Consider the following 19432-nt stretch of genomic DNA (forward strand, 5'->3'; position numbering starts at 1 on the left):
TGCTGAACTACCATAAAGCTCCCAGTCCTAAGGAATGCTTCTGTTGTTCTTCTCCGAGCTCAGTAATTCAGGGGCTCCTTACTGGTCCTTGTGCAGGTCATCCTGAAGATCTTTACAACTAACCAAGGGCTGGGCGATCAGGTATCGAAGATCACCATGACCTAGATCTAGCAATCTTAGCATGTCAGCACTGGAGATAGGTTTGGGAGAGCATCTATTTAACATTCTTGCTCTTGCAAATAAGAAAGGACACAGAGAAGCCAGGATCCCAAACCAGGTCTCCTAACTCCCAACTCCTTGTCCTTTCCACACTACGGGAAGAAGAAGACACAAAAGACAGTAAGAAACCTAACCTCTTTGGGTGCACACCAGCTCATACTTACTCCTAACTCCAGGTGGCAGTCTCTCTGCTTGCAGCATCCACGTGAATGAAATCACAACCGAGGGTTTCCCTGGTGAAATATTTTAGATAAATAAATGCCTGGTTGTCGAGCCCGTTGTGACTTCTGACTCAAGTGTTTCTTAACCAGAAGGTGCCATAAGATGATTACTAACACTTGCGTTTAACAGACAATCATTTAGGAAGTCTACTTTTTCCGTTGCAATCTTTAGCCATGGTGAAAGGTACATTGTAATTACTGACTTCTCCCCTGGGTAAGCTCGCCACTTAAACAACCTGATTGATAGACCAGGTCAGAGGAGAAAACATGGAATGGCTACACAGGGTACCTTTTGTCCTTTATACAACAGCCCAAAGAGTGGTCACACACAGCGTAATTACTCATCCAGAACAAATGAAGAAGGAGTACTGGCTCCCCTGCTGGTCCCTGCTTTTGGCTGTGAAGATAGACAAAGGGAGGAGATGGGGTTCATGGACAATGGGGAGGGGGCTGATTCCAGGAAGCTTATCATGGTGGCTCAGAAGTAGCAGAGAACCTGTCCCTGGCACTCAGGAAGATGATTGTCCCAGGGTGGTTGTGTCAATGAGGTCTTTTGTCATTTGGAAACTGGTCACGTTCCACCAGAGATCTTAGCTCTCTGGCAGATGCTCTGAACGTGGCTGTATGTAATAAAACGCCTTGGAGCAGGCTGCTGGTCAACCTGGCCTCTGTGTGTGGTGACAATGATGACACGCAGCACTGGACAGCAGTGCTGAGAGGTGAGGAAGCTGGCGCCACAGCAGGGGAAAGGTGTTCTCTATGGCTTAATGAATTTTTATTCATGAAAAAAAATCCCAGCAGGGAGAAATGACTTTTCAGTTAATTTGTTCCGCTCAACTTTATTTCAAGCTGCAAACAAGCGAGCAAGTATGGTGTCCTCTGTTCTCATTAATAAAAAAGAAATGATCACAGCAGTTGAAACTCCTTTAAGAAAGGTGCAAGATAAATGCAGAGTGCTTTACAGATTGGATGCCATTTATCTTCCTGGGAGCTGGAGAGGAAGATTTCTTTATGTAACACACAAACGGGAGACAGGAGTTTCAGGAGCAAGCTCTTCATCGGTGTCCAGAACAGGAGTGCTAAGGATGTCTGGGGGGAACATACATTCAAATGTAATGTATCCTATGAACAGAGTGTTTACTTATCATCAGCCTGGTAGGTTTTTAGATGCCTTTTATTATTATTATTATTTTTTTTTTTTGAGAGGCTTTTGCTATAGGGTGCATGCGCTCGCCAGAAAGACAGAGGGAGACAGAGATACAGAAAGTGAGAAATCACTCCCCAGGTGGGATGGCCATGCCACAATCCCTTCTCCTCCATTCTCCTCTCAGGATCTTGGGCACGGCACACACACACGCACACGTGCCTGTTGTGAGTTTAAGCCACCGAGTCTGGGACTCGAACAGCAGTTGACTACATGAGCATCCAGCGACATAGCCATTATGCCACCTTTTTGTAAAGACATTTAAATGGCAGGTGATGAAAGTGTCAGTAAAAATTTTATACAAATATGCCCTGTTGACATCCTACATTTTTAAGATAAATACCATTTTCAGCTTCTTCATACAGAGAAATGATCAGCTGAGCAGAAAATGGTAGGAGAGTGAGGGAGGCAGGACTGTCTCGGGAGCTCGGTGTGCGAGGTCAAGAAAAAAGTAAATCCAAAGGATATGATTCAATTTATTCTCTTTTCGTTTTCCATATACTGTTACGTTTCCTTTACTGCCTCATCAAATATTCATTTTCAAGGGCTTGATTCTACTTTTTATCTTTCTTTTGTAGTCTGTACTAGTGAGTCGGAGTTCTCAAAGAAACCAGGGTTGGAATCAATTATTTGGCTTAATTGGGTTGCATTCATCATGAAGGAGAGTGATTCTGGGGCCAAGCCTTGGCACCTCCTGGTACCCTGCACCCCCACTCCAGCCACTTCCCTGCGAGTTACTTCCAGGTCTCTCCGGGCAGAGCCAGCCTGGTAGCAGTGAAGGGCTATTGCAGACCCGTGATTAGAAAGACAGTTGCAATGCAAGTTGTGAGTTCATGAGCCTAGTCTTCACTTGGGGTCAGAGTTTCTAGAAGAGCGGATAAGGGAGAGGCCTATCCCCCATGCTACCAACCAGGAGACCCCACCTCCTGGAACCTCTTATCTCATCTCATGCTCCTGGCTCTAAACCATTGCCAACAGTTTAGTGCACTTCTATTTTTTTAAAGCTTCGTCATCCTTCCCTTCCCTTTCCCAACTCTTTCTTTCTCTCTCTTTTTCTTTTGCTCTCAAGAGTAAGAGACAGAGACAAAGGCTCCCTCACAGGATCTCATGCCATGATCTTCCCCCAGCCTTTCCAGTCAGTCAGGAACTTGGACATACGTGTGCCTAGCATGTACAAGTTGACCCAGGAACCAATCCCTATCTTCTCTAAGGATCCAGCATCACAGGGCAGCACACTGCCACTGCGCCACTGTGGCTGGCCACTTATTCTATCCTCAGGTAACTCCAAAGGATTAAAACAAGAGAAGAGTGTGGCTGTCATGGATGCATCAATGCTGCAATCAATGAGGTGTCCAGTTGTCTCCAGGTTGGCTGGAGTTCTGCCCAGATACATAGAGGCTGGTCATAGTTCTCCACCCACAACATGGAAAAAGAGTCTCTGGAAAAGAGGGAGCAGGGGCTCCTCTGGGGGAGACAGAGCTGAGGGACTGGCCTCCCTCAGTGAAGTGCCCAACAATGGTGGCAACATCAAGGTAACTACAAGGCAGAAGTGTGCGGCCTCGACTGCATCTATGACTGACTCGATGCTGCCTCAAAGAGCACAGGGCAGAGCCTCACAAGCACACCTGCCTGGGGAGGAAAGTCCATTCGCCTGGTTCCCTGGGAGCCACTGTCTCCCATGGGTTTCCATGTGTCCAATCCTCAGCTGTCAATCTTTCTCTCTCTCTTTTATGCATAAAGAGTATGAGAGAGAGAGAGAGAGAATATATACCCTCCACCAAATGGGGCCTGGGCAAGCTGCAATCCCTTTTCTTCCAGTTCTCTATTCAGTCAGGATCCTGGACACATGCATGCACTCCCAGCATGGCAACATGGACCACCAGGTCCAGGATTCTAACCCCAGTGGGTCATGTGGGACCCCACTTCTTCTACACAGTGCTTAATCACTATGCTGTGGGCTGGCCCTGCACTCAGTCTTTCTTGAGACACTTCGCATTGCTGGAAACCAGTGGAGATGGGTTCATCCAGTCTTAGAAGAAAAGGGACCCTGAAGTCCTTCAGTTTGCCACCCATGCCTTTTCTGCCTCACAGAGTGTGAGGAGGAGAATACCATGCTTTAAAGCCAAGGGGCCTGGAGTGGAAGGGATAAAGCTTCATTTTGTATGAGATCCCCAAGTTTACACAGCTCTCTGAACTTACTACATTTGAGGCCTATTAAGATGAAGGAATGACACCCAGCTTTCTAGGATATGGACTGGATCTGAGGTACTGAAAATGAGCTTAGCATCTTTCCTGCCCCCCCAACCCCCCCTCCATATCCAGACCTATTTGAGAAAAAGCTAGCCTAGGGATCACCAAGGTGATCGATCACAAGATCCTAACTTGATGGGGTTCAGTGGAGTATAAATATCTCACAAAGGGACTTTCTTTGCAATTGAGAAAGAAGTGACAAGCTCAAGATTGTACAGCAAGTCAGGAAGGGCCAAGGCTGGAGCCCTAGTCCCGAGACTCTCAGCCCCGTCTCTGTTAGAAGCCAGCCCCGTAGCTTCAGCCAGGAAGAGGAGCACCTTGAGGCCAGGCTCCCTGCCCCAGCAATGGCGAGCACTTCATTCACAGGAGGAATCTGCTCTGTGGTGATCTCCAGCCAAGCAGCGGCTACTGCGAAGTGACTGCCTGGCTTGAGCCTCAGGGCACTTACTGTTCTGCCAAGCAGCAAGCAGCGGCTGGCTTGAGCCTCAGGGCACTTACTGTTCTGACAAAGGTAAAATTTCTTGCCAAGTTCTGATCTCATCCCCTTGGGGCTTTCTCCTAAAGGACTGAGGTGGCTCTGGGGCTTTGAGAAAGCATTCTGGGGCTAGCACAGTGGCCTGCTGAGAAGGCTTCTTCTACCTTCTAACTTCTTATTTTCTGTAAAAAGCAGCGGCTGGCTTGAGCCTCAGGGCACTTACTGTTCTGACAAAGGTAAAATTTCTTGCCAAGTTCTGATCTCATCCCCTTGGGGCTTTCTCCTAAAGGACTGAGGTGGCTCTGGGGCTTTGAGAAAGCATTCTGGGGCTAGCACAGTGGCCTGCTGAGAAGGCTTCTTCTACCTTCTAACTTCTTATTTTCTGTAAAGAATTTAAAGAATTTAGTGTTGCTGTCAAAGCCCAACCTCAAGTTGGGTCAGGCAGCCTCCACCTTCTTCCCCCATTGCCTCTCTGCCTGTTCCACACTGCGTGAGAAGCAGGTGTCCCCGTGCCCCTTCCCACAAAGGCTGAGGGTCTTGCAGAAGCTGACTGCCATTTCCACAAAGGCTGAGGGTCTTGCAGCAGCCCACTCTGCCATGCAGCAAACATGCCAGGGGCCAGGCGACCTCACCCACCTCTTTGAAGGACTTCTTTACCTCCACTAAGGAGTGCCAGTGTGCGATGGGCTTCCGTGGGTAGGCCAGCATCTCATTCCAGTGGTCTCTGCCCAGGCCTTCAGCATTGATCCCCACACGACAGACTCCTATGATTTCATTGTGGCCCACTCTGAGGGAGAAACAGAGGTCCCCAGCAATGGCTACCAGTCATGTTCTCAGAAGGAGAGATCCCCGGAGTGGGATTCTGTTCAGCCCGTGTAACTCAGGACTCAGTTCTGAAAACAGAGGCTCAACAGGGGTCCAGGGTGTCAGTGGCTGTGAAGCTTTGCTCAGAATCCTTGGGTGGATGTTGGACAGAGACAGACGAGTGAAAGGTTATAAACTTGTTTGGAATCTTGGGAAATGGTGGGCAGATGGCCTGACTTTGGGGGGTGGGAGAGTTTAAGTCTCTCCACTTACGTGACTTGGCCAGCACATCACAACCCTACTGGAGACACTGGCATTTGGAAATGAATGGACCCACTCTGAGCACCATACCCTCAGCGACGGGGCTGTGATTTATTCACTCTGCAAGAACATCAATTATCACTCAAGTATGTTCTTCAAGCGCCTCCTATGCCTGAGAGCTGGTGCTCAAAATCCTGAATTGCGGCTTTATCATGTGTTTTTTTCTCCTTCGCCTAAAGTGAAGAAGATTCACAGGACTCTAGTAGTTGGATTCTTTTTTAAATTTTTTTTTATTTTAATTTTTAGGTAGGGTCTCACTATGTCTCAATCCCCCTTCCTCAGCCTCCCTAGTAGCTGGGTCTACAGGCATGCCCTCTTGTGCCAGGCTTTTAGGATGGGTCTGGAATCAAACCCAGGTTGCCATGTAGCCTTAGCCTATAGATCAGCAATATCAACCAGTGTGTGTTACTGTGGCTAGGCCAGTTGGATTTATTTATTTATTTATTTTTAACGAGAGAGAAAGAACACATGAGCTCATGCAGGAAGGAGAGAAAAAGAGGAAGGAAAGAGAGAGGTTTTTCTTTTTTTTTTTTGTAGAGAGATTTTTTGCTAGAGGGTATGTGCACTCTCAAAGAGACAGAGACAGAAAGCAGGAACTTGCCCCCCAGTGGGATGGCCATGCTACAGTCCCTTTTCTTCCATTCTCCTGTTGGGATTTTGGGCACACACACGCATGCACCTGGTGTGTTTTAAACCGCCGGGTCTGGGACTTGAACCATAGTCAGCTATGTGAGAGTCCAGCAACATAACCATTACACCATCTGTTAGTCCCCGAGAGAGATATTTTTAACAATGTGTTGTGATCCTCCTGCCCCAGCCTCCCAGTTGGCTAGGATTACAGGCATGTGTGTTGAGGCTGGACCAACATCGGAACCCTGGCCTCCCAGGTGGCCCCCGTTACCGTGCAATGCTGCCCTCCCACTTGCATCATCGTGTCTAGGCCTGGAAATTGCTTTTGAATTAGGCTTGATGAAAGAGCAAAGTGGAAGAAAAGAAGAAAAATTGTTTACCTGAGAAAGAATGTTATATATCAGGTCATACTGGGTCCAGATTATGGAAGGCTTTAAGAGTCCAGGGGAAAAGCCTGGACAATAGGAGCCATTGATGTATAGTGAATTAATGTAAAAAAAATAAATTTAAAGGAAAAAAATAGGAGCCATTGATGATTCTTCTTTCTTTCTTTCTTTCTTTCTTTCTTTCTTTCTTTCTTTCTTTCTTTCTTTCTTTCTTTTTTAGGTTTTTACTGTAGGGCATGTGTGTTCACCAGAGACAGAGAGAGACAGTGAGAGAGAAAGTGAGAAATCACCCGTCAACAGGGATGGCCACTCTGCAATCTCTTCTGCTGGGACTTTGGGCATGTACACACACATACCCGGCATGATTTTCAAGCCACCAGGTCTGGGACTCAAACCAGTCAGCCATGTGGGAGTTTAGCACCTTAACCACCAAGCCACCTGCTGGTCCCCATTGGTGGTTCTTGAGAAGGGGAGGTCCAGGAATAAAATGGTCCTTTAGGAAGGTGTAGCATTAATTAGGATGTTGGCTGGATTGGGGCAGGGAGTGATGGAGGCTGCCAGCTGTCCCAGAGTGAGAGAAGTAGCAGCAGTAGAGATGGAGAAGGCGAAGAGACATTTTAAAGGACACACCAAAGGACTTAGTGCCAGATGGATGAATGGGAACAGTCAGGGTGAATTTAGGAAAACTGGTGGGTGGGGCTGCCCCTAGGGAAATAGGCCAGCTGGGAAGGGAAGCTCCAGCCCTTTGCTAAAGGGGATCCATGCTCTTTCTCAAACTCCTGTATCTGCCTTGGCTGGAGCCAGATTTGAAGTCAATGGGCGCAGGTCTAAGGCCAAGGAGTCCTGCCTTGCCCTGGAATGTGAACGAGGGGCAGGGAGTTGAGCTCTCTGAGACCCGTTCTTACCGGTCATAATCCATAACCGAGATGAGCAAGCTGACTTGATCCATGTTTTCTGGAGGAATGTCAAAGATGATGGCCTCATTGTAGACAGGATTGAGGGTGTTCTTCTTTATGGTTGTTTTCTTCTTCTTCAGCCTCCGCCCGTCACAAAGCAGGGACACTTTGACGTAGGGATCTGTGCCAGCGCGGGCGGTGGAAAGGGAAGGGAGCATGTCAAACAGATGTCCTGGAACATCATTTGCAGCAGAGGGACTGGGCCTACTGCTGCTCATCAGATGGTATCAGTAGGTTGTTAAAATAATTAAACCACCTTGTATTTATGTAGCACACCTGTCTCTGAGGACACTCTGTGCTTAATAAACACAGTGTCTTTAGCTACCTCGGTATTCCTGAGAGAGCGTGTAATGGACTTTTACCAAGGGGGAGTTGGCCCCAAATCAGACAGGACACCTGCCCGTGGGGATGCAGTTCGCAGCCCTAACTCTCAGCTCCACAGGGAAGACCGGCGCAAACGCGTGGTGAAGCTGAACAATGGCACTATTTCTTTTTTACCTATATGGAGTCCTTTTCCCTGGGGGTTTTAACCAAAGGATAAGGGAGTAAAAATAGAACCCAGTGATGCCCCAGGAGCAGCAATGTGTGAAATGAACAGCAGCAGTCTCGATGCTGTTCATGTCCTCCCCATCTGACACGATTCTGGGTCCCATTGTCCCAATAATCTCAGTTGGCATCAGGAAAGGGGGAAGTGGCCCTGCTCTCTGCGTCCCTTGCAGCCATTTCCTGCCCACTTCTGAGCAGAGGAGGAGGAGGAGGGGGAGGGAGTCATGTCCTGGGGAATAAGGGTAGGTCCTCTGAGATTCAGGGCAGCTGGTTGGCATTTCATTTCGCAGTGGGATCTTGGATTCCCTCCATCCGCCAAGAGATGTCTTTTTACTGAATTTCCATGTGCCGCCCATCCTGGTCTCATCTTTCGTTTTCTGAATGGGTACTTTAATGGTCATGTTTCTACCCTGAAATTTTCTACTCATCCAGGTGAAGTGACACCTATTGTATCTCATAGCACAGGTGTCTCAGTCACCATCATAATTGTTATTTATGCTGCTCAGCTCAAGAAATGAGAGGGCAGCTCACAGGTAATAATAGCTCCGAGACACTGATGCACTGAGACACCTTCTTGCCCAGAAGCCAGGGCTCATGCGAAATCTGTCAGGAGGTGTGGGCCAACGCAGCCATTCCTCCAGCTCTGCGATTCGTGGGCGTATGGTTCCACCCCCGGGCGTCTGAGCACCCACTAGGCCCTCATGCTCCCTGGCATCATTCAGGGGGCAGATGAGGCCTACCTGGGTGGGAGCTAGTGAGGCTGTGACATCTGAACAGAAACTCCCAGCCTTAAAGGCATTTCTATAGACATCTAAATGAGTCCTTGGCTAACCAATGTGACGGCAGCAGCTGCGCCTTAATCACGGGGACACTTGGGTGTATGGGGAACTGGGGAGACCATGAGGTGTTTAATCAACCTGCTGTCTGACTACCCATTTGAAAGGGCTCTGTCTCAGGGGGATCTTCAGTAAAAACTGCAGGAGGAATTTTAAGCACTGATATGAGATAGCTTTCTGGTCTCCACAGCGTTCTCTACGGAGGTGTCACGGAATATTGTTCAGGTCATGCAGAGAGGTAGGAAGAGCCAGCACCAAGACCTGTCTTTAACAGGGCAGCTTTTAGACCCCCTGGAGGATGTACATTGCCTTGGAAAGTGTCTTCAGGCTTGAGGTCACTCAGTGCTGCCTTATTGGGCTGCCATGTCTATCTCTACACACCCTCACGTCAGAGCAGATTTGCATATCAGGAGGCTTGGAAAAGTATAGGCAGAGAGGCACTTGTCCCATGGGCAAATGCCTTATTAGTGACTGGTGATTTTTGGCGTACTTTCCCAACTCTGTTCACCCTGACAAGGGACATCCAATTTATAAAATCCAGTAGGCATATTTCCCTTGCAGAAACTAGTGATCTCACCAGCATTCAAGGGACAAGCAGAGGGATGACTGTTCTCTAGGGTTCCCTGGGGCACACACTTGTGGCATCCAACAGAATCCTGGTCCTGGGTGACCTTGAAGGTCCTTCTCTCTCCATCAGCCTGTAGTGCTCCCTACAACCGAGGGAAGGGCATGAAGACTGGCCATGTGTTTCAGCCTCTTTTCATGAGACCCACACAACTCAGCATGTGGTACGTGCCAGGCATTGTGCAAGAAATGCACATAAAGTATGTCATTAAAAAAAGCCTTTATTTATTTATTTATTTATTTTAAAATTATTGTCAGAAAGTGCTTGCACTTGCCAGAGAGAGAGAAGAAGCACTTCCAACAGGGCATGGGCACGCCACCATCCTTTCCCTGCCATTTCTCCTTCCTATCAGAATCATGGGCATGCATGCACATGCACCTGGCATTTTTCAAGTCACCATGGCTGGGATTTAAACTGCAGATGGGCATGTGGATCTGGGTCCCAATGCACAGTACTTACCACTCCACTACAGGGCTAGCCCACCATGTCATTTAAAGTTCACCTCAACCTTATAAAATATTTATCATTATCCCCATCTTTCTAGATAGGAAAATAGGAACTTAGATTCAGAAACTTGTCTAAGATTTGGTCCTAGATCTGACTCTGAAGCTTACATTTTTAAACACTAGACTCAAAGCAGTACAGACCAGACGTGGCAGAGATAGGTGGGTTTATTGTTACCCCCTCTTTGATGCACACTGATCCTGTTCTTATTTTAGACTATTTTTTGTTGTCATGATTCTAGCAGAGAGGGCTAGAGAACTGATCCTTAGATCAAGGAGAAGAGGAGTAGGATTTAGAGGTCAGTACCATATAAATCAAGAACAGGCAATTAATAAACACCACGCATTTCCTAGTTTAGTCCAGCATCAAGCCATTCGGAGCTGCAGACAACCACAAACTCATCTCCAAAGACAGATCTAGTTTAAGAGGCCCTGGCATGTACCTCCCCACTGCCTCACCCTCAGGCCAGGTTCCTCATGCTATCAATTCGTTCATTCATTTGAGGCGTATTTACGGAACGCCTATAGTGTTCCATATACTGTCTGAGACACTTGCTTACGTCAGTGAACAAAATAGACAGACATCTCTAACCCAAGGAGGGTCCCTGCATTTTCAAAATTAAGCTGAGATTTAATACCAGGTTCTAAAAACAGGTAGAGAAGAAGGGCAATTTTGAGAAGGAGGTTAAAACTCAGCATGAAAAAAATCTTCTACCCCAAACCCTCTGATTTGGAACAGCCTTTGCAATGCCCTCAGTGGCTTTACCATAAGCTCTCGCTAGCACATCAATTTAATTACACTAGAGAAGACAGTGTGGGGGCTTGGGCAGCAGAATCCTATTTCCCTCAGCAGCCTCAAGAGTCCTCAGCGAATTTCCATCCCTGGTACGCACTTATTTTGGTATTAAAATGAAATCTACATTGGCTGTATCTTGGGAGAAGCCAACTTGCTCCTGCCTAAGAGTTTCTCATGACAGAAGAGGTTTGTTAAGCTGTTCGCAATGTTCCGATGTGTTTTGGTAGCTTCAGTGGAGGGAGAAGCATGGCAGTGAGTCCTATCTGGGGGCACTGGGGTCTGGCGGGCAGGAGCACTTCAGAGAGAGGGTGGGGGTTGGAGCAGGGGCTCTGAGGGATTCAAAGCTACAGTAAAAACATGTTACTTCAGGATTTCTTGACCACTTTCCCTGAATCCTCAGTCTTCTTCCAACTGCATTGGTTTGTCCCTGCCCAGATGTTTTCAGCCAGACCATCACCTCTTTACCGCAACTGTGATTATACTAAGCAGTTTTCCAAGAAATGAATAATTAATATATATGAAGGAAATACGGGGAAAAGCTTCACTGTATTCCCAGCCAAACTCAGAGGCATCATCTGAGTGGTTTTACATTGTTAACCCGAACCATCAACAGCGCCTCTTGAGTGGGGGTCTAGGGAAACACACCGCACGTTTTCCTACCTTTGCTATTCTAAGGGCAGCCCAGACTGTCCTATGGGCCTGTTGTTTGGGAGACTTCACCCCATTTCACTCTTCAGAGCAGACTGAGCTGGCAGAGGAAGGAAGCTCCCAGGACTCAAGCTACTCCCTGGTTATTTCCAAACTCAAATACCTTCTCCTACAATGACTTGCAGAACCATGAGGGAGGGATCAAACTTCTGACACCATGTCCAGCTGGCAGGTCTCTGCAGCTGCCCCAGACAAGCATTTCCTCTGTTGCTAGAGCAGGACTGTATTTCTCTTCTCTTGCTGTTTCTAGCAGTTCTCCTGGTGCTGTGGCTGAGGCTGACGCCAGGAGCCCTGAAGCAAAAACTCAAATACAAATACACTTTGTTTTTCAGCAAATTTGCTCCTTTGACTCAGCACGAGGGGCTGTCATAGGTCTGTGTGGATCTGCAAACATTCACATACTCAGCCTCAGCAGAACCCTACTGCAAGTCCTGGGGCCTCATGAAAACTAGGAGGATTATTGTTAGCTTATTTTCCCTCCTATATATTTCCTTCTTGTTCTTACCACTTCTAAGAGAAAGAATGATAGTAATAGCTATTATCTACCAAGTGCTTACTACGTGTCAGACAAAACTCTACATGGAGGTACTCGTTTATCCTTGCCATAGTTTGAATGCTCCCCCAAAACTCACGTGTTAAGATGTGGTTGTGATGGGATTAAGAAGGGTTAATCTGACTGTAGTTTTGAAATGTGGGGCCTTATGGGGAGATTAGCATTAAGGTTGTTAGGGTGGGACCCCCATGACTGGCTTCTGAGGGGTTTATGACGAGAGAGAATGAGACCAGAACAGGGACATGTGGCCACCAACACCTGCACTCCTGCCCCCACCATGCTGCAGTGCAGCCAGAAGATGCTCAGCAGATGCAGCCTCTGGACCTTGGACCTCCACGTGGTGAGCTGGATTAACCTCTACTTTGTAAATTACTCAGACTCAGATAGCTTCTGTTACAGCAACAAATGGACTAGAATAATCCAGGACACAAACTGTGCGAGGTATTACCATTTCCAGTTCTCCGATTAGGAAACCAGTATTTGCATAGCAAGGACATGGCAGAAGCAGATTTTGGATCTAGGCGGTTTGCCTGCAGCGCTGGCGCTCCTGTTCTAAGACAATTTTTTCCCTGCTCCCAAACATCTTCCAGACCCTAATGTCTGGCCTGCTGGGAGGCCACGAGGCAGGCCAGTGGGTAAGAGACGTACCTGAGTAGCCTGTGATGTCCATGGCCTTGAGGTTCCGACATTTAATCACCGTGAGCGTGAGCCTGCCCGCTGTGGGCAGGTAGCACAGGGAGAACATGATCTCTCCCAGGTCCACGCTCTCCTGCAAAGAAGCAAAAGGGCAGGTGAGGGGCATCCAGGCCACGAGGGCACCCTGGCGCTGGGGAGGACCGCTCCCAAGCACAGTGCCAGGTCTTCGAGCACTAGGACTGGCCTCAGTGCTGAAAGTACCTGGGTATAAAAGGTAACGATGACAATGCTGCTCCTCAGTAGAATCTTCCGCCTTCGATATTGCCTCTCAGTTTGGATCAGATTCTGGTCCTGTTCCTTGCCATTCTGCTTTGGCATGACTCACCCCACACACCTCCCTTAGATTCAGCCTCTGATTGTAAGCCCCTTTCTGCTTCTGCCCCACAGCTCCGTGCTTCTTGGTCAGTCCCTCTGCCTTGGCAACTTCTTTGCCTCTCCCAGAACACACCCAGCACTCTGCCTTCCAGGCTCGGCATGGGAGCACAAGGCATGGACGGCCTGATCGGGACATGCCACTAACCAAGCAGACATACACTCGCCACCCCATGTTCGATGCCAGGCCTTGGGTCTGCTTTGTCCTTTTTCCTTAAACGTGGTCATCCTTAAAAATCAAACCCAACAGGAGCAGGTACTCTGTCTCCCAGAATCATCGTGGCCAGGGATCCCCAGAAGTCACAGAGAGAACAGGGGAGCTTCAAAGACAGTAAGAATGCCTTCCTGTGCACAGTAGCACCCTGCCAGATCCCTTCCTCTTCCTGCTCCCCTCTTGATGAAGGAGGGTGCTGCCATGGGGAACCTCCTCCTGCAGGTTTCTGGCTTGGGGCTCCAAGACATGGAGATGTTTTCTCCCTGAGGGTTCCCAGAGCCAGGCTGGAGGAGGAGTTCAAGCTTTGGAGTGGGGTGGGGGGGGCTGGGGCTCTGATTTCAGATGGAGTCATCCATTTGTCCCTTCATTCAGTCAGTCAACAAATATTTATTGGGCACTTTGCTGTGTGTTAGGTGTTGATCTGAGTGCCAGGGATACAGGAAAGAACGAAGTAGAAAAACACCCCTGTCTTCAGAAAGCATATGTCTTATGAGCACAAAGGACAACAATAAAAGGTAAATAAATAAGTGAGACAGTCAAAAGTATCAAGAAGAAAATGGTAAGGCAGAGCAGGGTCATCTAAAATGTATAAAATGACCATGGGAAGGCTATAGTTGTTCAAGTTTTAACCAGGGATGCCTCCTCGAGGGGGTGACTTCTAAGAGAGGAGTGGAGGGCCACGCCAAGGTTTCTGTCTGTTCTCCTCACAAGGAACCGCCTTCATGGGAGGCTCCTGGAGTCTCAGCCCCGGGACTGCCCCTCCGCCACCCCTTCCAGAGCATGTAGTCCCAGTGTTGTCCTCTAGGTGGCACTGACACCCACCCTTTTCTTGGCTCTAGATTTGTCTTTGTGTCCACTCAGAGTCCCAGGAGTAGCAGAAGGTGAATGCCCCAGCTCCCTAGGAGGGGTTCTGGCTGGGGCCAGAGTTGGCCAGGCCACTCCACCCCGCCCCAGCAGAGCCAGAGCCCAGACCAACCTCTGTGGGGCTCTTCCATGAACAGCGTTCTACCTTGGAGGCTCCCAGCAACTGTTGTCAATATTCTTTCCATTTCTCAGACGAAGAACTGGGGACTGAGGTTTAAAAGCCTTGCACAGATATTTCTGGGATGCAGAAATGGATTATTATCTGTTAATGATAACAGGTTTTGTAACCTCAACTGGACTGGTGTGAAGTGTATTCATGCTGGGTAAATTCAATTTATAAGCTAAGTGATCTAGTGATTTTAATGTATGAAGTAAATTAAAATTTAAAAAGATAAATAAAAGCCTTGGCCAGCTAGCTAGGTGCCTGGCACTTGGGAGCATGCCCCTTGCACTGCACCTGTGAGAATGCTCCCCATTTCAAGGTGACCCTGCTCCTCCACACCTTAGCCCACATTCCATCATTGGTTCCTTTGTCCATCTATGCTCTGAGCTCCGTCAGAGGCCCCATGCTTTGTGGATGGTATAGAGTCTCCACCCTGTATACTCAGGTAGGCTAGTGGGGTACAACCAGTTCAGAGAAGGTGCCCGAATCTGTCTCCCTAGGCCCTAGTCATGGAAGGGAAAGTAGAATCCGTTGTGTGTCCTGGCATAGTGGGAGCACGAGTCCCCATTCCGTGGCAGGGTCGGATCAGTGGTACATCTGGCCGAATGGTGTATCCCTTACAGAGGCACCAAGATAGGAGGAGCCCTACCCCTCTGTTTTCCTTCATAAACTTCCAAGTTTCGATCCTGCCCAAATTTCCGGAAACCCTTGAGACTCAGTAAGCACATGAAAGGTGCTAACGCTGCATCCTGGCCCCGCTAAGTCCTGGGCTAGGCTGTCTCGATGAGTGTTACCACAGCCCGGCAAGCCAGGTACTCTTATCATCCCCGATGCACAAGGGAGAGAATGAACATTCTGTGCAGTTCGGGCCAGATTTTCAAGGTCAAGGCTGCTGCTCAAACACCACCGGTGGCTCCTCTTATTCAGTCCCTGGAACCAAGGCTCTTCGAAGGGTTGGGTTCTATCTTACCTCTTCCCCCGATTCTCTCTACTCCTCTAACCCTCTGCTCCACAGAGCTGGAGTCAGCCCCGGATCCTGTGCCTCTCACTGACCTTTCATCCTCACTTTTGGGATGTTTGTGACTTTGGAGTTTGCTATTTTCCTTTGTCAAAATGCCTCCTTTTTTACTCTTTGCTTGGACAGTCCTACACTTGCTATAAGATCCAAGATCGTGTCCCCCAAAGAACCCTCACCCAGGGTCCATTCCACAGTAAGCATCTCTCCCTCACACTCCCCCAGGACTTTCTGCCTCTGAACAACTCCCAGGAGTCACCAAGTTCCCCTCTGCCCTGCAGCCATGCCCCCACCATGCAGAGATCAGAGACCCTTTGGGGGGGGGGGCATTTGCATCACATCTACTTGCACTTCAGAGGGACCCAACAGTGCACCAGGGTGACATCAATGCCTGCAGAAAGGGATGATTACATTTTACCCAAAGTAACCCTAGAGGTGGTTCTCCTGAACTGGCCCTTTAGGCTGTGCAGCTCCCCCAGGGAAAAGGAGTCACCCAGGGCTTTAGGAGCTACTCCTCAAGGACTCCTCCCTCCTGGGAGAGCACAACATGCAGGAGCCCCTCTTATCTGTAGGCTCCCCTTTCTCACAGGACCATGGCCACTGTGGGCTGCAGGAGCTGAGTTTGCAGTGTGCAGCCCCCGGCTCCAGACCCAGCAGTGAGCTCTGCCCTCCATCCACAGACCCAGACAGGCGGAGATCCCGCTAGGACTTGGAGACAGAGCAGAAACAGGGCTGGGGCCTGTGGAGCTCCACCTGGGGCTTCTGCCGTGCATGATCAGCCTCATCGGCCTGCTGGCAAGTTGGTCAGTCTTGGCTCAGAAGATCTAGGTGGATATTGATCCCCTGCTCACTCAGGTAGCAGAGGACTGGGTTATTTGATAAAGGAGCATAAACAGGTTAGCTTTGAGTCAATAGAGGGATGGGAGCCAAGGAAACAGTCAGCATCTCTTGGAAGCCACCCTCCCTCTCTGTAAGCTGGGCCCTGGCTCGGCCCGGTGGCTGCCCTTGCCCGGTCCCCTCTCTGCACTGCCCTTCCTCAGGAGGTTTCAGCCCCAGATCCCACGCACCTTAGCAGCCTTTTATCCTCATTAGGGATGTTCGAGACTTTGCACTTTAATAAAATCAGAGGTGACCGGGCTGCAGAACAGCCAGCACAATATTGCTTTCATCTTCACCTGCTGTCGGAGAGGCCGCCTCAGGGCCGCTGTCCGGTAATGAGCTCTCCAGTGCTGGAGAGGTCACTGCTTGCAGATAGCGGTAGGAGCCAGCTTGGCCCTCTCAACTCCAACTTAGGGGCTGACGGGGTGGAGCCAAGCTGAGCAGCTAGCTAAAAGTCTTGGCTCGTGCTTGGTGGGGGTGAGCCTGATGTCAGGGGAGGGGGAGCCTCCCCTGTTGGCTCCTGGAGAAATCTGTTCTTGAGTCATCTGCCCTCCTGTTTTTGCTACTCACCATAGTAACGCGGCCCTTGGCTGCAGTGCCCAGGGCATCTGGGCAGTGAGGTTTTTCGGGCCCGGCCATTGTATGGCATTGCTCTCATTGGCCTTCCGGAGCCCCATCTGCAACAAATGTAGAGCCCCTTCTCCTTCACTGATGCACTCGCATAGCCCCAAGCATAGGGACAAATCCTATCTTTGAGTCTCTGGGAAAGGCAGGCATACAGGCTTTAGGCCCTCCGCTACCAGTAAGCTGTGAGACCCGGGACCTGGAGGAGCCGTCTCTCATCACCCGTCACAACTGAGACGGCCCAAAGATGTGTCACTTGTACCCACTGCCCACCTCCAGGAATCCAGTCATTTCATCCTGAAATCCGAATGCTCGCATTCCTTCAGCCCCCACTGCCCCCTGAAGGTGTTGCTCTACTCCAGGGCTAGCCATGCTTCCTCCTAAAGAGGCAATGAGTAGCGTCAATGCCGGCGAGTCTGCCTTGGGAATCAGGGCTGAGCAACGCAAGAACGATGCTACCCCATCTCACAGAACACTTCTAGTCTCTTAATCACTAAGTGGCTTGTCTGACTCTCTCCTCGTCAGCAGAGAAGCATCCGCTACACTTTCAGGAAAGCCACAGGAGACTATAAGGATCTTGGAAGCACTGGGCAGGAAGTGCTGTTAAGTTACCCTGGGGTAGGGGAGCCTTGAAGAGAGATGGGGTGGAGGCCAATTTGGCTTCGATGGGTAAAGGAAACTGAGTGAGCACCCTCTCTGTGCAGGCCTGGGACTCAATATTGGGGACACAGAGGTGAGGCAGGTGTGGAAGCCAGATGCTGGGAGCCAGGCCCTGGCACCTGTCCCTGCAGCAACATGGGCCTCCTCTTCACAGCACGTGCCACGCCGTGACTTGGACATGGATGATGGCCGCCTGTGTTCCTCACTGGACTGTGGGCTCTCTGAGAGCAGGGATGGGGGTCTGGTTTCGTTCATTATCATCCTCTGTGTCATCCAGCCCAGTGCCGATGTATAGTAAGTGCTCAGTAAATACTGAGGGAGGAAGAATGGTTGAAAATACAGACTTGGGGTCGGGCAGCCCGTGTGGGGTAGTGTTCCAGCTTTGAGGCTGATGAGTACTGTGGCTTAATCTTTCATGGTTTCCCAGGTGAGCGGGAGGGAGAGGTGATATTTGATAGAATCTAGAAAGGTGAGTAAAAGGAGTTTGCTAGCAGAGGAAAAAGAGCAAAGGCATTGCAGGTAGAGGGATAGGATGCAGAAAGTTGGAGAGGGGGTGTGAAGTGCTGGGGCGGGGGCAGGAGCAGCTCCTTGTGGCTGGAGGGCATGGTAGAGGTGTGAGTGGAGAGCAGCCTGGATGAGGCTGGAAAAAGGCAGGGCCCAGCTTTGCCTGCTTATGGCTCATGCTTAAGAGTTTCCCTTGATCCTGCAGGCAGCGGGAGGCTGTCTCTCCATCTGCTCCTCCCCCTCCATCTCCTACTCAGTCCGCAGGGGACCTTCCTCCCAGACACCCACAGCAGAGGCCATTTTCACACGCATCGGGCATTCATTACACACATACGACACGGCTGCAAATCTGGAGGGGCAGGAACGATACAAAAGACCAGGTCCCAGCCCTCCAGGAGCTTGGCATGCTAGGGGAGAGAGAAGAAATGAGCTAAGCAAGAAAGTCCCCAAGGGTGGTAGGGAACCAGTGACCAGTGACAATGAGTGGGCTGAGGGACTGCTTTAGACAGAGTGGTCCTGAAAGATGGGGAAGAGACAACTGGTCAGCAGTGGAGGGGAGCACCCAGCAGAGGACTGGCAAGGAGGCCCATGGGCTGGCACCTGGCAGGAAGTGGATGGTGAGGGGAGACCAAGGGGGAAGTCAAGGGGGCCTCAAACGTGTTTAGATTTCACTCCTGGTGCAAAAGCAGAGCTGCTGGAGGACATGATGCTGCTGGGAGCCCTCGGCAGGCTTGTAAGGAATGACTAGCACGGGGAGAGTTCAAGTGCAAGTGGCCTTGGGTGCCCTCCTGCGGCCCACATCTAGTCGGTTACTGAGCATGGATTCTCCCTCCGAGTGACCCCGGACTCCAAGGCGCTCTCCTCCCCTCTCCACTGCATGACCTTAGCTCTGACCTGCACCATCTCCTGCTGGACCTCTGCAGCTTTCTACCTCCCCTCTGTTCAGCCCCTCTGACCCATCCTCCAAGAGGGGCTCAGAAACAGGGCACCTGAGTACCTGTCTTCCACCCCTCACGCCACCTGTTTGGAGCCGTAGTCGTCAGCCTGGACATCACTTATGCACAGGACCAAGTGGCGCTCAAGAGTCTTCCTGATCGCCCTCGCCTTTCTTGCTAGTCCCACCACTCACCGTTCTGCTCCAGGCGCCCTGCACACCAGCTGCAATAATGATGCACCATCCTGCCCTCAGGACTTTGGCGTACTCAGCCGTGCAATGTTGACAAAAGCCTTAGGAGAGGGGTACTATTACCATCTCTACTGAAGTACAGAGAGGTTATGCATCTGCCCCAAGGACACACAGTGACTGGATGGCAGAGCTGGGATGTGAACCCAGGCTTGAGAGTCTGCACTTTCTCCCACCACCCCAAACTGTCTCTCCATGATTCTTCTCCAAACTCTCCAAGATCTT

The 19432-nt window shown here is 49.9% G+C and overlaps 1 protein-coding gene across 6 annotated transcripts in view; it reads right to left on the bottom strand.

The window, feature by feature from the left end:
- The window catches only part of SYT6 (synaptotagmin 6), a 75160-nt gene that overhangs the window by 4501 nt on the left and 51227 nt on the right, over positions 1–19432 (bottom strand). For 5 of the 6 annotated variants that reach the window (XR_003549553.1, XM_006149631.2, XM_006149632.2 and 2 more), the window contains 3 exons: positions 12682–12802; positions 7416–7587; positions 5006–5156 (listed from right to left, as the gene is read on the bottom strand). Coding sequence is in view for 4 of the 6 variants with exons in the window: in XM_006149631.2 (XP_006149693.1) it covers positions 5006–5156; positions 7416–7587; positions 12682–12802 (444 nt within the window). In the remaining 2 variants the exon portion in view is untranslated. Of the gene's footprint in view, positions 1–383; positions 453–5005; positions 5157–7415; positions 7588–12681; positions 12803–19432 lie in introns of all 6 variants that reach the window. The other variant, XR_003549554.1, reaches the window with a different exon arrangement.

Source organism: Tupaia chinensis, unplaced genomic scaffold (genome assembly GCF_000334495.1).
Source record: "Tupaia chinensis unplaced genomic scaffold, TupChi_1.0 Scaffold000270_2, whole genome shotgun sequence".
In the NCBI taxonomy this organism is placed as follows: Eukaryota; Metazoa; Chordata; class Mammalia; order Scandentia; family Tupaiidae; genus Tupaia; species Tupaia belangeri.